This window comes from Erythrolamprus reginae, chromosome 4 (genome assembly GCF_031021105.1).
Source record: "Erythrolamprus reginae isolate rEryReg1 chromosome 4, rEryReg1.hap1, whole genome shotgun sequence".
NCBI lineage: Eukaryota > Metazoa > Chordata > Lepidosauria > Squamata > Dipsadidae > Erythrolamprus > Erythrolamprus reginae.
Window position 1 is genome coordinate 4,954,855 of NC_091953.1, and position 18,243 is coordinate 4,973,097.

Consider the following 18,243-nt stretch of genomic DNA (forward strand, 5'->3'; position numbering starts at 1 on the left):
ACGCAGGCGGCCGGAAAAGTTGTAAGAATGGGAAAAACTCACTTAACAAACGTCTCAATTTTGGCCTCCATTGTGATCGTAAATCGAGGACTACCTGGTATTTCACCATCTGCAGTAGCTAGATGCAGATGCAGCCGGTGATCAGCTACGTCTGCTGATCACCGGCTGCCAGCAGTTTGGCAGATCGAATCTCAGTAGGCTCAGGGTGGACTCAGCCTTCCATCCTTCCGAGGGGGGTAAAATGAGGACCCAGATTGTTGGGGCCAATAGACTGACTCTGTAAACCGCTTAGAGAGGGCTGTAAAACACTGTGAAGCGGTATATAAATCTAAGTGCTCTTGCTATTGCTCTTACAGGGTGTTCATAATATAGTGGTACCTCTACCTAAGAACGCCTCTACTTACAAACTTTTCTAGATAAGATTTTTTTGCCTCTTCTCAAGAACCATTTTCCACTTACAAACCCGAGCCTCTGAAACTGTAACTGGAAAAGGCAGGGAGAAGCCTCCGTGGGGCCTCTCTAGGAATCTCCTGGGAGGAAACGGACGGAAAAGGCAGGCAGAAGCCTCTGTGGGGCCTCTCTAGGAATCTCCTGGGAGGAAGCAGGGCCAGAAAAGGCGTGAAGAAGCCTCCATGGGGCCTCTCTAGGAATCTCCTGGGAGGAAACGGCCTCCACACTCCCTGTGGTTTCCCCAATTGCACAGATTATTTGCTTTTACATTGATTCCTATGGGGAAAATTGCTTCTTCTTACAAACTTTTCTACTTAAGAACCTGGTCATGGAACGAATTAAGTTCTTAAGTAGAGCTACCACTCTATCTCAGCGCAAATATGAAAAAGTTGTTTCACCCAATTATTGCTTACCAAGGATTAGAGCCAACCCATTCCCGGAGCGGTTATTCTCCTAATTGTGGCGATTAAACACACAGAGAGTGAAGTCGTACATTTCTTTTTTAAGCCGTATATCACATTTTATTAACAGCAAGTGGTTAAAGTAAGCACTAAGTTAAGCGCAACTTCGATTTTGCAGGACGATTGATCGTCGTCTTTCCAACTGCGGCTAACATGGAATAAATTAATAATTTAAGGATGTGGAATCCACAGTGGCTAAAAAAAAAAGGAAAAAAAAGAAGCAGGAACGTTCAGCAAGAACACTTAATACCACAAGACAAAAACATACTGTACATCTATTTATATATATTTATATATAATTTTGAAAAAAGGGGTTTTTGTACAGAAATAAACATCGCCCCTTCCCATACTCCCTGGAGGAAAAGAGAAAAAAATAAAATACGCCCACCCTCTTGCATTCAATTTAGAACATTCACAGCAAAGTAATAAACATCATTGTTTATTGGACAAATAGACTGGAGATTCCTTGTCAAAAAACAAACAAAACCTAAATAGTGACACAAATCTGGCCAATGCTACAATTATTCAGTTAGTTACATAAACCCCTGGTGTCTAACTAGTAGTGGATTCTACCCAGTGATGGGCAGTAGCCGGTGCGCCAGGCACATGGCTTTGGTAGGTTGGTGGCCATGCACGCGTGCAACCAGCGATTTTCGGCTTTGTGTCCACACACAAGCGAGATTTGGGCGATTTTCATAGCTTTTTTTGCTTCCGCATAAACAACTGCAGGAATTCACTTAATAACTGTGGCAAGAAAGTTGTTGTAGAAGTTGTAGGATGGGGCAAAACGCATTCAACTACTATATTGTTTAGTGATGGAAATTTTGGGGTCAATTGTGGTCGTAAGCATAGGACTATCTGTATTTTATATACAGTAGTACCTCTAGATACGAGTTTAATTCGTTCCAGACCTGAGCTCGTAAGTCGATCAACTCGCATCTTGAACGAATGCCTTTAGACTTTGTTTTTGGCGCCGAGATAAGCAGAAGCAAGGATTCTTGCGCCACCTAGTGGAAGCTCAGCTCGTATCCCGAATTTGAGCTCGGGTGTCGAACAGAAATTTCGCTCGCGTTGTGGCTCGTAACTTGGAATACTCCGCGTGTGGGGCAGCTCGTATCTAGAGGTACTACTGTACTGTAGTTGCATTCTTCTATCAGCATTTCAGAGACAGCAACATGGATTTTATGTGGGGTCAGAAGCTAACTCAGATCAGACCTGGATTGGGCACCACTAGGAAATTAATGTGTCCATGAGGTTGCCAGGAGGTGAACTCAGTATCGGGTTGCTTCCGGAATTGGGGGGGGGAGAAGGGAGACGGCATTCTGGTAGCAAAAATGGAGCTGCGCCCGCGTTGGAGTGAGATTTGACATTTGCACATGCGTAGGAAGGAAAATCTCGCAAGAGGACACATGGGCATGTGAGTTTTTGCAATTTTCGGCTTCCGCGCATGCTGAAATCTCATGCACCCATGCATCTCGCAAGATTTTGGTTCCTGCGCATGCGCAGAAGCCAAATCTCACTCCACAGTGTGCGCCGATCACCCAGAGCTGCGCGCATATTCGCACCATTAGTTGTGGCAATCAGGAACCCTCACTTGGTCAAACCGGACTTTAAATGCCTCTCCTTGTTCTATTTTGTATCATAAAACTTAATGATGAAAATTGCTCTAGTTTTTCCTTGTCCAACCCTAACCTCAATCAAAACATTTATTTTATATATATAGGAAAGTTCACTTAAGTTTTATTTTTGGGGGATGATGGCACTGCAATGTTGAAGAATCTCTGGGTTAAGGTGAGAGTAACTTAAGAGGAAAAATTTGAACGTTTAATAAGTAATCTTGTATGGGGCTCTCAACTTTTATTTAATATCTATTAATTTTTAAATTTGATTTATATGCTGCCCAACTCCCAGAGGACTTACAATGAAAATCAACATCTAAAAGGAGGCAGTTTCAAAACAATTAAAAACCCAGTAATAAAAATCATACATATATTTTGTGGTGGGATCTAAAGTCATTTGATCAATGACTATAGCTGTCTGAATTATTCTGGGAATTGAGGTCCCCAAGTCTTAAAGTGGTCAAGGTTTATTTATTTATTTATTTATTCATTTGTCCAATACACAAATACATAGGAAGAAAGATAGACATGTGATAATATAAAAGAGGGTGAAAGTGAACTTAGAGGAGAGGATATATGAAAGGAAGAGAATATATAAGATAGGTGAAAGAAAGGAAAGACAATTGGACAGGGAACGAAAGGCACACCAGTGCACTTATGTACGCCCCTTACTGGCCTCTTAGGAACCTGGAGAGGTCAATCGTGGAGAGTCTACGGGAGAAGTGTTGGGGGTTAGGGGTTGACACAATTGAGTCCGGTAATGAGTTCCACGCTTCGATAACTCGATTGTTGAAATCATATTTTTTACAGTCAAGTTTGGAGCGGTTCATATTAAATTTGAATCTGTTGCGTGCTCTTGTGTTATTGCGGTTGAAGCTGAAGTAGTCATTGACCGGTAGGACATTGCAACATATGATCTTGTGGGCAATACTCAAATCGTGTTTTAGGCGCCGTAGTTCTAGGCTTTCTAGGCCCAGAATCTAAGATTCTTAGATATTGAAAAATTCTCTGGTTATTTTCCCCCCTCTCTGCCTAAAACAACATCCCTGATTTTCAATTCACTATTTATCTCATGGGTTCAATAACAAACGAGGGACTAAAGCAGGGTTTCACAACTTTGGAACTTCCAGATGTACGGACTTCAATTCCCAGAACTTTCATCCACAGCCAACTTGGTTGTGGCATTCTGGGCTTTTAAGTTCACATTCCTGGAAATTAGCAAGGTTGGGAAATTTGAAATCTAACCTAAAGAGTGGATCCCAAAAAAGAGACCTCACCTCTATTCCTACCTGGAACTTTTATGGACAAGAGACGCATTTTATTATCTGAAACCAAATGCAAAAACTCAAGATGTTCCATACCAACTCTGCAAAAATCTTACATTTTAAAAAGCTGAATTGTTTGATGCCGTAGAGGGGGGAAACCGGCCCTTTGCCTATGTGCAATTAACAGAGAGCTATGCAGGCTTTAAAACAAATCTTTTTGTCAAGGCAGAATTATTTTAACAGTCACAAAATGGGGACACAAACTGTATCCTGTAGGCTAGGTTTCCGTGAGCGAGCAAACAGTGGTTAGCCGAACGGTGGCTCGGTGGATTAATCTTGTTGTCGGAACTTGCAAAGCTCATCCAACCAGACACAATTTAGCTTAGCAGGTTGTGTGTGAACCCGGCACAGAGGGTTTTCATTGGTATAAAACCAGCAGAACCTGAACTCGGAACTCTGCAAAGAGAGAGCAGGAAATAAAACGACAGGCAAGGCATTTGAATGGAAGTCCTAAAATCACTTCTGTGGGGGATTAAAGCACCTTGGATTAGACCTGCACAGGTTGTTTATTATTTTGCACAAACTCTCTCTAAAGTGCATGTCTGAATGAGGCGGCTGACAATGCAGGAAAGTCGCTTAACAAGCCGCAACTGACACCAATGTATTCGGGTTCCCCCAAACAGATCTTAATCTAAACCAGTGTTTCCCAACCTTGGCAACTTGAAGATATCTGGATTTCAACTCCCAGAATTTTTATTTATTCATTTTATTTATTTATTCATTTGTCCAATACACAAATACCTAGGAAGAAAAATAGACATATAGTAATATATATAAGGGTAAAGTGAACTTAGAGGAGAGGATATATGAAAGAAAGAAAACATATATGATAAGTGAGAGAAAGGAAAGACAATTGGACAGGGGACGAAAGGGACACCAGTGCACTTATGTACACCCCTTACTGGCCTCTTAGGAACTTGGAGAGGTCAATCGTGGAGAGTCTAAGGGAGAAATGTTGGGGGTTAAGGGTTGACACAATTGAGTCCGGCATTCGCTGGCTGGGGAATTCTGGGAGTTGAAGTCCAGATATCTTCAAGTTGCCAAGGTTGGGAAACACTGATCTAAACCAATAAGCAAACATCCAAATAATTTGATTCTTTCAGATAGATGGGAAGTCAGGGCATTGAATAATGAACTGATAGAAACTTCCTTGGATAAAGAATTAGCAGAGAACAGCAACAAAGACCTTAAAACAGTGATGGAGCCATATCTACTGGCATGCAAGCCATTACCCTAGCTCAGCTCCGACGTGCATGTGTGTGCCGGCCAGCTGATTTTTGGCTCGCACAGAGGCTCTGGGAGGGCGTTTTTGGCTTCCAGAGGGCCTCCAGGGAGATGGAGAGGGTTGTTTTTACCCTCCCCTGGCTCCAGGGAAGCCTTTGGAGCCTGGGGAGGGAGAAAGACGAGCCTACTGGGACCACCAGAAGTTGGGAAACAGGCTGTTTCCGGCCTCCAGAGGGCCTCCAGGGGTCAGGGGAAACTGTTTTCGCCTTCTACAGGCATTGAATTATGGGTGTGGGCACTCGCACATGTGCAATAGTGCGTGTGCATGCTCTTTTGGTACCCGAGGAAATAAAGGCTCGCCATCACTGCCTTAGAAGGAATAAGCTGGTGATACAGGCAATACTCGAGTTGCAACCGTTTTGTTTAGTGACCGTTCGATTTTACAACAGCAGTGAAAATAGGGGCCGGTGATTGATTTTTCACACTTAATGACTGTTGCTTCCATTTATTTATTGATTTGATTTGATTTGATTTGAATGCCGCCCCTCTCCGTAGACTCGGGGCAGCTAACAACAATAATAAAACAGCATATGACAAATCTAATATTTAAAATAACTAAAAACCCTTATTAAAATACCAAACATACCCACAAACATACCATGCATAAATTTTATAGGCCTGGGGGGGAAAGGAATATCTCAGTCCCCCCATGCCTGACAACAGAGGTGGGTTTTAAGGAGCTTACGAAAGGCAAGGAGAGTGGGGGCAATTCTGATCTCTGGGGGGAGCTGGTTCCAGAGGGTCGGGGCCTCCACAGAGAAGGCTCTTCCCCTGGGTCCCGCCAAACAACATTGTTTAGTCGACGGGACCCGGAGAAGGCCAACTCTGTGGGACCTAACTGGTTGCTGGGATTCGTGCGGCAGAAGGCGGTCCCAGAAATATTATGGTCCAATGCCATGAAGGGCATTATAGATCATAACCAACACTTTGAATTGTGACCGGAAACTGATCGGCAGCCAATGCAGACTGCGGAGTGTTGGTGTAACATGGGCATATTTAGGGAAGCCCATGATTGCTCTCGCAGCTGCATTCTGCACGATATGGAGTTTCCGAACACTTTTCAAAGGTAGCCCTATGTAGAGAGCATTACAGTAGTCGAACCTCGAGGTGATGAGGGCACGAGTGACTGTGAGCAGTGAGTCCCGGTCCAGATAGGGCTGCAACTGGTGCACCAGGCGAACCTGGGCAACCGCCCCCCCTCGCCACAGCTGAAAGATGGTTCTCTAATGTGAGCTGTAGATCGAGGAGGACGCCCATGCTCATGTGATCAACATTTGGATGCTTGGCAACCAGCTCCTATTTATAACTGCCGCATCTCTGCAGAGCCGCTAAGGCTCTCATCACCTCCTGTCTTGATTTCTGCAATGCGCTCTTCATGGGGCTACCCTTGAAGAGTGTTCGGAGACTCCAAATGCAGCCGCACAAGTTGTCATGGGTACACCTCGGTACACCCATATAATACCTATACTCCATGAGCTGTACTGGCCCCCTATTAGTCTCCGGGCACAATTCAAGGTGTTGGTTATTACCTATAAAGCCCCACATGGCCCAGAGCCAGATTATTTATGGGACCATCTCCTCCTCCAGGTCCTGTCAGCTAAACAATGCAGGTTGGCGGGGCCGTGGGGGAGGGCCTTCTCCGTGGCTGCCCCGATTCTATAGAACCAACTTCCCCCCTGATGTCCGTACTGCCCCCACCCTGCTGGCTTTTCATAAGGCCACGAAGACCTGGCTATGCCTGGGCGCCCTAAATCAACCACTAGCTGGTCCATGTGTATGAATCGGTATGAATGGCAAGTACGCGTGTTGCCGAATTGTTTTTTGAGTTTTAATTAGGGTTTTAGAATTTAGTCTGGTTTGGTTTTTTTTTACTTCTTTTTATTGTCATTTGTAATTTACGTTGTTGTAAGCCGCCCTGACTCCTTTGGGATTCGAATAAAATAAAATAAAATAAATAAATAAATCTCCTTTTGCGACCTGAAAAGCAAAGCCAATGGGGAAGCCAGATTCGCTTAGTAACCTCCAGGTTACTCATTTAACAACCGGAGTGATTCACTTAACAACGGTGGGAAGGAAGGGTCATGAAATGGAGCAAGACTCACTTAACAACAGCATTGCCAAGCAGTAGAAATTTTGGACTCTGTTGCGGTCGTAAGTCGAGGACTATCTGTGTTGCAGAATAGAAAAATAGAAATTTGTTGTTCAGGGCTAGACGTCGCTTTCCCATAATCATCAGCCCTTTAAGTATATTCACACAATACTCTGAAAGCCGAACCCTACCGTCGTCTAATTCAGCAAATCACACGGAGCCGGAAACCCTATCCTCCCCCAAAACCCCCAATTCACAATATTCTAAACCAGGAGTGGGGAAATGATGGTCCTTTTATGACTTGTGGGACTTCGACTCCCAGAATTCCTGAGGCAGCCATGCTGGCCCAGGAATTCTGGGAGTTGAAGTTCCCAAGTCATGAGGGGGCCATGGTTCCCTCACCTCTGTCCTAAAAACCATATACACTGTTCTCTCGATTTTCGCCGGTTCGAACTTCGCGAATATCCTATACCACAGTTTTTCAAAAAATATTAGGTGTAGTGGTTGGCTCTGGCCCAGCTCCTGCCCCAGGGAATGTGGAGGTGGATGCAGGGGAAACCTCAACATGTCACAGGCCTGTGTTATTGGCGACAGAGTCAGTTCAGAGTTTAGTTTCCTCGGACGAAGAAGAAGGTGGGAGTGACTCGGCAGAGGGGGGCTTGGCACACAGCCCAGGCAGTCAATCTCCCTTATCTTCCATTGATTCGGATGAAGACGTCTTGGACCCATGCAAGCGCAGAATTATGCGTAGAAGAGACCAAGTAAGGACATATTACAGGAGATAAGGGAGGCCACCTGTGTTTGGGTGGGGCTCCAGTAATTAGGGCTGCTGCTATAAATAGCAGCATGTGGGTTTGGCCGTTGTGGAAGAATATCTGATCGCAGTTTGTCAGGAATCCTGTGTTGCTGTTTTCTGGACTTTGTTTGTTGATTTTTTCACGCCTTTGAAACCAAAGCAGAGCAACGTGTGTGTGTGTATGTGTCTCACTTTGTTGGAAGAAGAAGGGGTGTGAAGTTTCTTCACAGCTGCTAGCTAAGTAGTTAATGACTGCTTAAGGGAAATTGTACAGACTACCCGGTTGTTTTGGGAAGAGTGCTCTTTGCAATACAAAAAGAGTGCTTAGGTTATTTTGAATTTTGTGATAAAAAACATTGTTTTGAATATTCAAACGTGTGTTTGTCTGAAATTTGTACCCTTGAATTTTCGGGAGGCTCCTACCAGAGAGCCCGGCGGAAAATATTAATTAAAAAGTACTTCATGTTTTTTTTCTATAGCACGGTTTTTCCCGCCCGATGACGTCATACGTCATCGCCAAACTAATAATTTTTGCAAATAAATAACAAAAAGAATATTGTTAATAAATAATTATGTTTATAAATATCAGGATCACTAAGTGTCTTATTCAATGGTGAGTACCAGTAATAATGGTGAGTAAATTATTGTTAAGGGAATGGGAAAGGGTAATTTAGGGGTTTAAAGTCTTAAGGGAAGGCTTGTGATACTGTCCATAGCCAAAAATAGTGTATTTACTTCCGCATCTCTACTTCGCGGAAATTCGACTTTCGCGGGCTGTCTCGGAACGCATCCCCTGCGAAAATCGAGGGAACACTGTACTGGAAAAAACCCTTCTAAGCAAACACAAAATATGTTCTAGTATAACACAATGCACCTGCTACATCTTTACTCGAATCTAATGTGTTGTGTGAGTCGGTCGGCTTTTTTTACTCTGCGACACTCCAAATTCAACGATGCATTTTGATTTTTTTTTTTTTGACATTCGTGTCAGAAGCACTGAGGCACACATGGGTTGGAAGGATTAGCCGGTGGGCAATATGACAGGTTTTGTGAGTGGGGAGCAAGGCATGTGAAGTTTCAATTGGGTGAGAAGCTCAGATTCGGGTTAATTGTCGAGGTTCCAGGTAACGTCCAAATTTAAATCAGAGTCCAAGTTAAGGTATTCCTCAAAGTTCCAATTTATTTCCGGAGCCATCCTGGCATCTACACTGGGGAACCCGAAACTGAGCTTCCCACCCAGTTGAAAGTTCACATGCCTTGCCCCCCCCCCCACATCCACAAACCTGTCACGTTGCCCACTTAGGTTCTGCCAACGTGACAACTCCTCCTCCCTTCGCTTCCGCCCAGGTGGGTGGACATAGGATGGCCTTGAACTTCTCAAAAGAATGCTTTGTGGCTACATCTGATCCCTCATGAAATCACCTTTCCCAATTTCCCATCAACATCAGATCTTCTACAGATAGTGTGGCAAGCTGTTCATTTATCACAGCTGATCAGTTTCCGGTCACAATTCAAAGTGTTGGTTATGACCTTTAAAGCCCTACATGGCAATGGACCAGATTACCTCTGGAACTGCCTGCTACCGCATGAATCCCAGCGACCGATAAGGTCCCACAGAGTTGGCCTTCTCCGGGTCCCGTCGACTAAACAATGTCATTTGGCGGGCCCCAGGGGAAGAGTCTTCTCTGTGGCAGCCCCGGCCCTCTGGAACCAACTCCCCCCGGAGATTAGAACTGCCCCCACCCTCCCTGTCTTTCGTAAACTACTCAAGACTCATTTATACTGCCAGGCATGGGGGAGTTGAGATAGCTCTTCCCCCTAGGCCATTACAAGTTATGCATGGTATGTTTGTGTGTATGTTTGATTTTATAATAGGTGTTTTTAGTTATTTTTATTATTGGATTGTACATGTTGTGTTTATTATTGTTGTTAGCCGCCCCGAGTCTGCGGAGAGGGGCGGCATACAAATCCAATAAATTATTATTATTATTAAAATTATTATTATTAAGAGTGCACTGACCTGTACTCGTATTTTAAAAACGAACATTTGCTTCAAACCAACTCGAGTGCTTGCAATAAGTAGCCAGGCATCGAACGCAACTTGAAACACCAACTGGATGGACTTTTAAATATCAAGGCTTTTATAACCATCGCTCTAAGAGTCCGACATCAATTGCTGTCCTACACACTACGCACCAGGTACCAAATACTGCCCAACGCAGATTCAACTATTGTAAGATCTCGGACACAGATATCATATATCCCACAAAGGGGGAAAACTATTGCAAAAAATATCCAGAGTGAATCCCATTCTTGGAATTCCGTGATTATTAGAATTGGGAAGATATATTTTTCTTTGGAAGGACGCGGACAAGGAATTATTTTCAGTCCGAGAGTAAAATGCATTTCCAGAAGCTGGTTTATACCGATTGTTTCTCCACATGCTCCTGCTCAGATAGACAATTGCGTGCTTTAAGGAATTCGCATGTTGGCAATTTACATAGAGAACAAGGGGAGGGGATCAAAGGCATTGCTTGAGGATTCCTTCACTCTCTCGTGAAGCAATAGAGCTAAGACAGCTTCGTAAAGAGAGCGCTGAAAAGAAAAAATCCACTTAGGATGAGCAGCTGGCCATTGCTATTATTATTATTGTTGTTATTGTTATTATTATTATCACCGTCATCTCTAAAAGACAGAACCAGGAGGTCGAAATTAGGTTGAAAGTTCCAACCGACGGCAGGAAACGACTGGATGCGAAAATAAAGAGAGTGGATCATGGAAAGTTTGGATACGGGCAGGCGGATGAGAAGTCAGAGTCTGTTCATTGAATTCCTCCAGATAGAGGCAGCAGCTGAGCTAACCCATAACCGAAACATGCCTTTGCAAGGGTTGGTGCGGATTTTGAGCCAAGGGTTCTCCTGGAGAAGTTTATTTTTGAAAGCAGAGCCGGCCTGCCTATTGGGAAGGACCTCCGCAGAGGACCAACAAGAGAGGGTCTACAGCAAAAGGAGACAAATTGATCGTCTCTCCTTGATTGCTAGAAGCCTCCATGGGTTCTACGCTACACCCTCCGGCTTGGGCTACTGCTTCGCCGTCTTGCTGGGTTCGGACGACTGCCGGACGTCCGTCCACTCCTGCATTGTGCTCTGCAAAGCTTGGGTCTTCTCTTTGTCCACCTGCACGTAATCGACCTTCTCGTCAGAAGCGACGGACGATGTAGAGGGCTGTCCACAAAAAAAGAGAGGAAAAAATGACTGATGGATGAATGTGTATAATTTTGGGGTTTTTACTGATCGTACATTGTTTTCATTGCTGTACGCCACTCTGTGTCCATTTTGGAGAAGGGCGGCTTATAAATCTAATAAATTGAATTAAAATAAAATAATGAAATAAAATAAAATTAAGAGAAGATGGGAGGACTTTCCAGGTTTTACATAAGAACATAAGAGGAGCCCTGCTGAATCAGGCCAAAGCCCACGGAGTCCAGCATTCTGTGTCCCACAGTGGCCCCCCAATTGTCCATGGGGATCTTGAGCAGAAAGAGAAGGAAAGACCCTCCCTTTCCCTTGACCCTCAACAAATGGCATTTGTTACTCAAACCGAAAGAGTTTCCACTCCATCGCATTTCATCCCTGTTGTCCTGTGTCAACATGTTGGGATTGCTGAAAAGATATCAGATTTCGGATCGTACCGGATCGTACCCAAAAGATTTCGGATCGTACCTTTCGGTGGGGTCCAGGTGAGCTCGGCTGGAAGTCCAAAGCCAGGTAATCAACGCTTGTGGTGCTTTTCTTTTGAGCTGGGCTACTTTTCCCACTTGGAATGGGAGACGCGGAAACCGGGTTTTGCTAAAATGAAAGCAATTAGGAGTTGTCAGTCAAGCGGCAGCAAATATCTCCAGGACCGCCTTCTGCCGCACGAATCCCAGCGACTGGTTAGGTCCCACAGAGTCGGCCTTCTCCAAGGTCCCATCGACCAAACAATGTCGGTTGGCGGGACCCAGGGGAAGAGCCTTCTCTGTGGCGGCCCCGACCCTCTGGAAACAGCTTCCCCCGGAGATCAGAATTGCCCCCACCCTCCTCGCCTTTTGCAAGCTCCTTAAAACCCACCTCTGTCGTCAGGCATGGGGGAATTGAGATATTCCTCCCCCCCCCAGGCATATACAATTTATGCATGGTATGCATGGTATGTTTGTGTGTATGTTTGGTATTTTAATAAGGGTTTTTAGTTATTTTAAATATTAGATTTGTCATATGATGTTTTATTATTGTTGTTAGTTGCCCCGAGTCTACGGAGAGGGGACGGCATACAAATCAAATCAATAAATAAATAAATAAATAAATAGATAGATAGATAGATAGATAGATATATTTATATATATATATATATATATATATATATATATATATATATATATATATATATATATATTTTGTGATTCGACACAAAAATGTAACCCTTCCCTGGTACAGAGCTGAAGGGATTGGATACTGTAGCCTAGAGGATAATTCTCTGCCTTACAAGGCAAAGGTTGCAGGTTCAAGTCCCAGTGGTTATGGCTAGCTGATGAGGCCAAAATAAGGCCGAAATAGATCTATCCTAGTCTCCCTTAATTTTCAAATTCAGCTTAAACATGTGACACATACAGATAGAATTGTCGGTTATCAATAAAATTAACTGCCTTGGAAATGGCCCTGGGTTGGGCCGAGAGGCAAAAAAGGAGCTGTGATGTTCCTTCAATATACCAGGGTGATTCGACACAAAAATGTAACCCTTCCCTGGTACAGAGCTGAAGGGATTGGATACTGTAGCCTAGAGGATAATTCTCTGCCTTACAAGGCAAAGGTTGCAGGTTCAAGTCCCAGTGGGTATGGCTAGCTGATGAGGCCAAAATAAGGCCGAAATAGATCTATCCTAGTCTCCCTTAATTTTCAAATTCAGCTTAAACATGTGACATATATATATATATAGATATATAGATAGATAGATAGATAGATAAACAAACAAACAAACAAGAAGATACATGAAAATAACAATGATAGTGAATAAACACTAGATTCTGAAAATCATCAATTGATTGGATATTAAACTCAATCCAAACTGACCTTAGATAAAGTGTATGACAGAACAAAACCTTTAAAAACCGCGGCCGCCATATGCCGCACACCAACAATTAAAAGAAATTTGGAACTGTTACAGAAAAGTTCAATGGGGGGGGTATGGGCTAATGAAGGGCAATAGTGTATAAAGTATTTATATAGAAAGTTTAGAATTTAATCTCAATGTTGATATAACAATGTTTTCGCTTTGAAATGACATGGAATATCTGTACAAAATAAGAAGTTAAGCACAATGATTATACAACTATGAGTATGTTTTGAAACAGTGATGTAAAATAAGATATATTTGCTCTTCCTTTTTAATCTTTGTAATATAATAAAAAATATTTTAAAAACAAACAAACAAACAAAACAAACAAACAAATAAATAAATAAATAACAAACCATTGGTCGAAATCTGCATAAAAGATTGGCTTCCATTACTTCTGCAAAAAGATTGACTTTCGCTACTTCTTCCCTTCCACATTAATTCCAAGACTGACGCAAAAACTCGCCGAAATCTCATGCGCGTGTGCATCCCCTTGCAAGATTTTGCTTCCTTTCACATGCACACATGCAAAATCTCTCTGACATGCGTGTGCGCATGCTGGAGATGCAGAACTGTGTGCATAGCTCCATTTTCACTACCGGTGCGCAGTGTGGCCCGTACTGAGTAGGGACCCGATACTTGCTATGGACCAGAGAAAACGTGGCACACACTCAGTTTGTTCAATCCTATATTTAATTGATTAACCACTGCTGATAAACTGCCTTCTTAGTGTTCACACACAAACAAATCTTAAATCAGTCTTTTCTTGAAAAAAGCCCAGTTGCTAATTGTTGTGGTTAGCTCTGGCCCTGCTCCTGCCCCAAGGACTGTGGATGTGGGGGAGACATCCACATGCTGCAGGCCTGTTTTGCCCCTGGTGGAATCTGATGATGAAGGCTCCTCTGACCAAGAAGACATGAGTGACAGGGAGGAGGAGAGTGTGGCAGACAGCTCAGAAGGAGATCAATTATCTAGCTCCTCCTTGGATTCAGAACAAGAGTTAATGATACAGCCACGCATGCGGAGAGCGATGCATAGGCAGCAACAACTGAGAGATTATTATCCAAGAAAATGAGGCCACCTGTGGTTGGGTGGGGCTGTGGTCATTAGTGAGGCTGATATAAAGAGCAGCCTGTGGGTTTGGCCATTGTGGAGGATTATCTGATCGTTGTGTTTCGTGCCTGCCTTGCTGACTTTGACCTTTTGTGTGCTGATTTTCCCCCGCTTTGAAACTAAACCAGAGCAAAGTGTGTCACTTTGTGAAAGAAGAAAGACTGTGAATTGCCTCACAGCTGCAAGCTAAGTATCACAGAACTGATAAGGGACTTGTACCAATTACCAGTTTGTTTGGAGACGAGTGCTCTTTGCTATACCAAAAGAGGGCTTGGTTTAAGTGAATTTTCATTATAAAGAACATTGTTTTGAATTTTCAAACGTGTGTGTGTCTGAAATTTGTACCTGTGAATTTTCAGGAGGATTCTACCAGAGAGCCCGACAGAACACTAATTAGATAGCATTAACAGATGGCATAAGTCCATAAAGTCAGAAAGCTAAGATAAGTAATTAGTCCTGGGTATCGCAGGAAGCTTACGGAAGTTGGCAAGATGCCTGGAATCAGTCCACAAAACAGATAAGCCGAGCGGAGTTTTTCCAAACAAGAGGCACATGAACGAACAAACTATCAAACAAGTTGTTTTTTCTGTCACCGTCTTTCCTTAAGTAGGCTTGGGGAATGGCCAATTTGCCCCAAGTCTACTCCTGAGGAGACCTCCTCCTGTATAGCCATTCCTGTCTCTTGGGAGCTCTGCACGCTCGTGCATTAAGAAGAGGCTCCTCCTCTTTTTCCTCATTACTGTGGTGTGGTGCTGGAGGTTTTGAAGGCCCTGGCTGAACCTCTGCCAACCTCCTCACTGTCTAACTCAGGTGCCAATTGCACAGGCCGTTTGCGTATCACCACATTGGCCTCGTCTCGGACGGAAACCGCAACCAGCTGCACGGACTGCTGGCGGGTCACAACAATATGGGAAAGCAACCCAAAAGAGAAAGACGCTTCTGTAAAGACTTACCATGGCCACATAATTTTCTTCACTATCTCCTGAGTCGGTGCTGGTGATGCTCTGAGATGAGGTGGGACGACAATATTGAGAAAAGTTGGAGTTGAAGGTCTGGCTGAAATGAGAACACCCAGATGAGAAGTCATAAGGAGTCAGTTCTTGAAAATCTGTCTAACTTTTTACCAAGTCTGCACTTCTATTTCTACTAGTATTTTCTCATCATTCCTATCCTACCAGGTTACAAGCGGTGTGCCACAAGGGTCTTTCCTGGGTCCTATTCTTTTTAATATGCTTGTGAGTGACATAGGGGAAGGTTTGGTAGGGAAGGTTTGCCTATTTGCCGATGACTCTAAAATGTGCAATAGGGTTGATATTCCTGGAGGCATCTGTAATATGGTAAATGATTTAGCTTTACTAGATAAATGGTCAAAGCAATGGAAACTGCAGTTTAATGTTTCCAAATGTAAAATAATGCGCTTGGGGAAAAGGAATCCTCAATCTGAGTATTGTATTGGCAGTTCTGTGTTAGCAAAAACCTCAGAAGAAAAGGATTTAGGGGTAGTGATTTCTGACAGTCTCAAAATGGGTGAACAGTGCAGTCAGGCGGTAGGGAAAGCAAGTAGGATGCTTGGCTGCATAGCTAGAGGTATAACAAGCAGGAAGAGGGAGATTGTGATCCCGCTATATAGAGTGCTGGTGAGACCCCATTTGGAATACTGTGTTCAGTTCTGGAGACCTCACCTACAAAAAGATATTGACAAAATTGAACGGCTCCAAAGACGGGCTACAAGAATGGTGGAAAGTCTTAAGCATAAAACGTATCAGGAAAGACTTCATGAACTCAATCTGTCTAGTCTGGAGGACAGAAGGAAAAGGGGGGACATGATCGAAACATTTAAATATGTCAGAGGGTTAAATAAGGTCCAGGAGGGAAGTGTTTTTAATAGGAAAGTGAACACAAGAACAAGGGGGCACAATCTGAAGTTAGTTGGGGGAAAGATCAAAAGCAACGTGAGAAAATATTATTTTACTGAAAGAGTAGTAGATCCTTGGAACAAACTTCCACTAGACGTGGTGGATAAATCCACAGTAACTGAATGTAAACATGCCTGGGATAAACATAGATCCATCCTAAGATAAAATACAGAAAATAGTATAAGGGCAAACTAGATGGACCATGAGGTCTTTTTCTGCCGTCAGACTTCTATGTTTCTATGTTTCTATCATCCTTTTCCTCCCACTTAGGACTGTATGACTGTAACTTGTTGCTTGTATTCTTGAGATTTTTATTAATACTGATTGTTTCCTCACTGCTTATTTGACCCCTATGGCAATCATTAAGTGTTGTACCTCATGATTCTTGACAAATGTATATATATATTTTATATACACTGAGAGTGGGCCTTCTCTGGGTCCCGTCGACTAAACAATGTCATCTAGCGGGGCCTAGGGGAAGAGCCGTCTCTGTGGCGGCCCCGGCTCGCAGGAATCAACTCCCCCCCGAGATTTGAATTGCCCCCACTCTCCTTGCCTTCCATAAGATGTTGAAGACCCATCTATACCGCCAAGCATGGGGGGATTGATTTATCCCCTTACCTTTTCTGACTCAACATATGAGATTGGTGTGATTGTTTTAGAATTGTTAGTTTTTTATAATAATGGGGTTTTTAATATCGTTTATATTGGATTTGTCTTTTATTGTATCTACTGTTGCTGTGAGCCGCTCCGAGTCCTCGGAGAGGGGCGGCCTACAAATCTAATAAATACTACTACTACTACTACTACTACTACTACTACTACTACTACTAATAATAATAATAATAATAATCATCATCATCATATTCTGCCAGCGTGTTTCAACTGCCCATAATTACAGGGTAATTAGTCCAGGAAGACACACACCACATGATAAAAGGAAAACCCAAAAGTTTTTATAAACAGAAAAACAGAAGCAGCTCCCTTTTTAAATGTCAAAGGGATTTTCTGGTACACACAAGGCACAGGTGAAATGCAGTCCAATTGCTCACCCAATAACTGGGAAATTGAGTCCAATTCTAAAGTCCACAGAGTCCACACACACAATCCTGAACAGCACAAAAACCACAATCTTGACGAAACAATGAATCAGATAAACTGCCATGAGGCTAAAACACCAGGCTGCACTTTTATCTATAGCACTAATTACAGCAGCCCCATCCAAGCACAGGTGGCCTCATTTTCTCTTGTAATAATCCTTCAGTTGTTGTCTCCTATGCATCACTCTACGCATGCGTGGATGTGTCATTAATTCTTCTTCAGAATCCAAGGATGGTACAGATGATTGATCTCCTCCTGGGTTGTCTGCCAAACTCCCCTCTTCCCTGTCACTCACGCTTCCTTGGTCAGAGGAGACTTTGTTGACAGATTCTACTGGGAGCAAAACAGGCCTGCGGCATGTGGATGTCTCCCCCACATCCACCTGCACATTCCTTGGGGCAGGAGCTGGGCCAGAGCTAACCACAACAAATAATAATATTGTTTTTGATATGTTGTGAGCCGCCTTGAGTCCTCGGAGAGGGGCGGCATACAAATCAAATCAAATCAAATCAAATCAAATCAAATCAAATCAAATCAAATCAAATCAAATCAAATCAAATCAAATCAATAAATACCTACCTGCCAAGTTATATAGGGATTGGGTGGGCCTGGCCTTAGGATGATATGTGAACTCAACCCCTGTGGTTTGCAAATTCGGGGCTTAGCACAACGTCTGAGCTGGTGGGCAGTGGGGTGATTCAAACCACGGTGACCTCACCCAGAGACAAACCCATCCTTTCTCCTCCCAGACAATGAGGGATAATCTGAATTAGGGCATGACAAATGGTCTGCAGCCTAACAGACAGCGCCATTCAACCGTTAATGGGTGGACTGCTCGCTCAGCCCCAGGGGGAGGGAGGCTCCCTGTATTGCAAGGGTCAGGGGCTGTTTCAGCATGAAGGGGAAGAGGTGGGCTGGGCTTTGACCCGAATGCGCTTTGG

At 43.5% G+C, this 18,243-nt stretch overlaps 1 protein-coding gene and 1 long non-coding RNA gene across 4 annotated transcripts in view; both read right to left on the reverse strand.

Moving 5' to 3' along the window:
* Window positions 1-944: 944 nt before the first annotated feature.
* LOC139166239 (uncharacterized) lies at window positions 945-7,940 on the reverse strand. Its single transcript, XR_011558922.1, has 2 exons — window positions 7,242-7,940; window positions 945-4,251 (listed from the first exon to the last, which is right to left on the reverse strand). It is a non-coding gene; the product is annotated as an uncharacterized lncRNA (long non-coding RNA).
* A 2,204-nt stretch (window positions 7,941-10,144) lies between these two features.
* Window positions 10,145-18,243, reverse strand: part of GAB2 (GRB2 associated binding protein 2) — a 156,081-nt gene continuing 147,982 nt past the window's right edge. For all 3 annotated transcript variants that reach the window (XM_070749527.1, XM_070749528.1, XM_070749529.1), the window contains exons 8-10: window positions 15,239-15,341; window positions 11,747-11,872; window positions 10,145-11,248 (exon numbers count right to left, since the gene is read on the reverse strand). In XM_070749527.1, coding sequence (XP_070605628.1) covers window positions 11,105-11,248; window positions 11,747-11,872; window positions 15,239-15,341 — 373 coding nt within the window. In that variant the 3' untranslated portion in view covers window positions 10,145-11,104. The remainder of the gene's footprint in view (window positions 11,249-11,746; window positions 11,873-15,238; window positions 15,342-18,243) is intronic.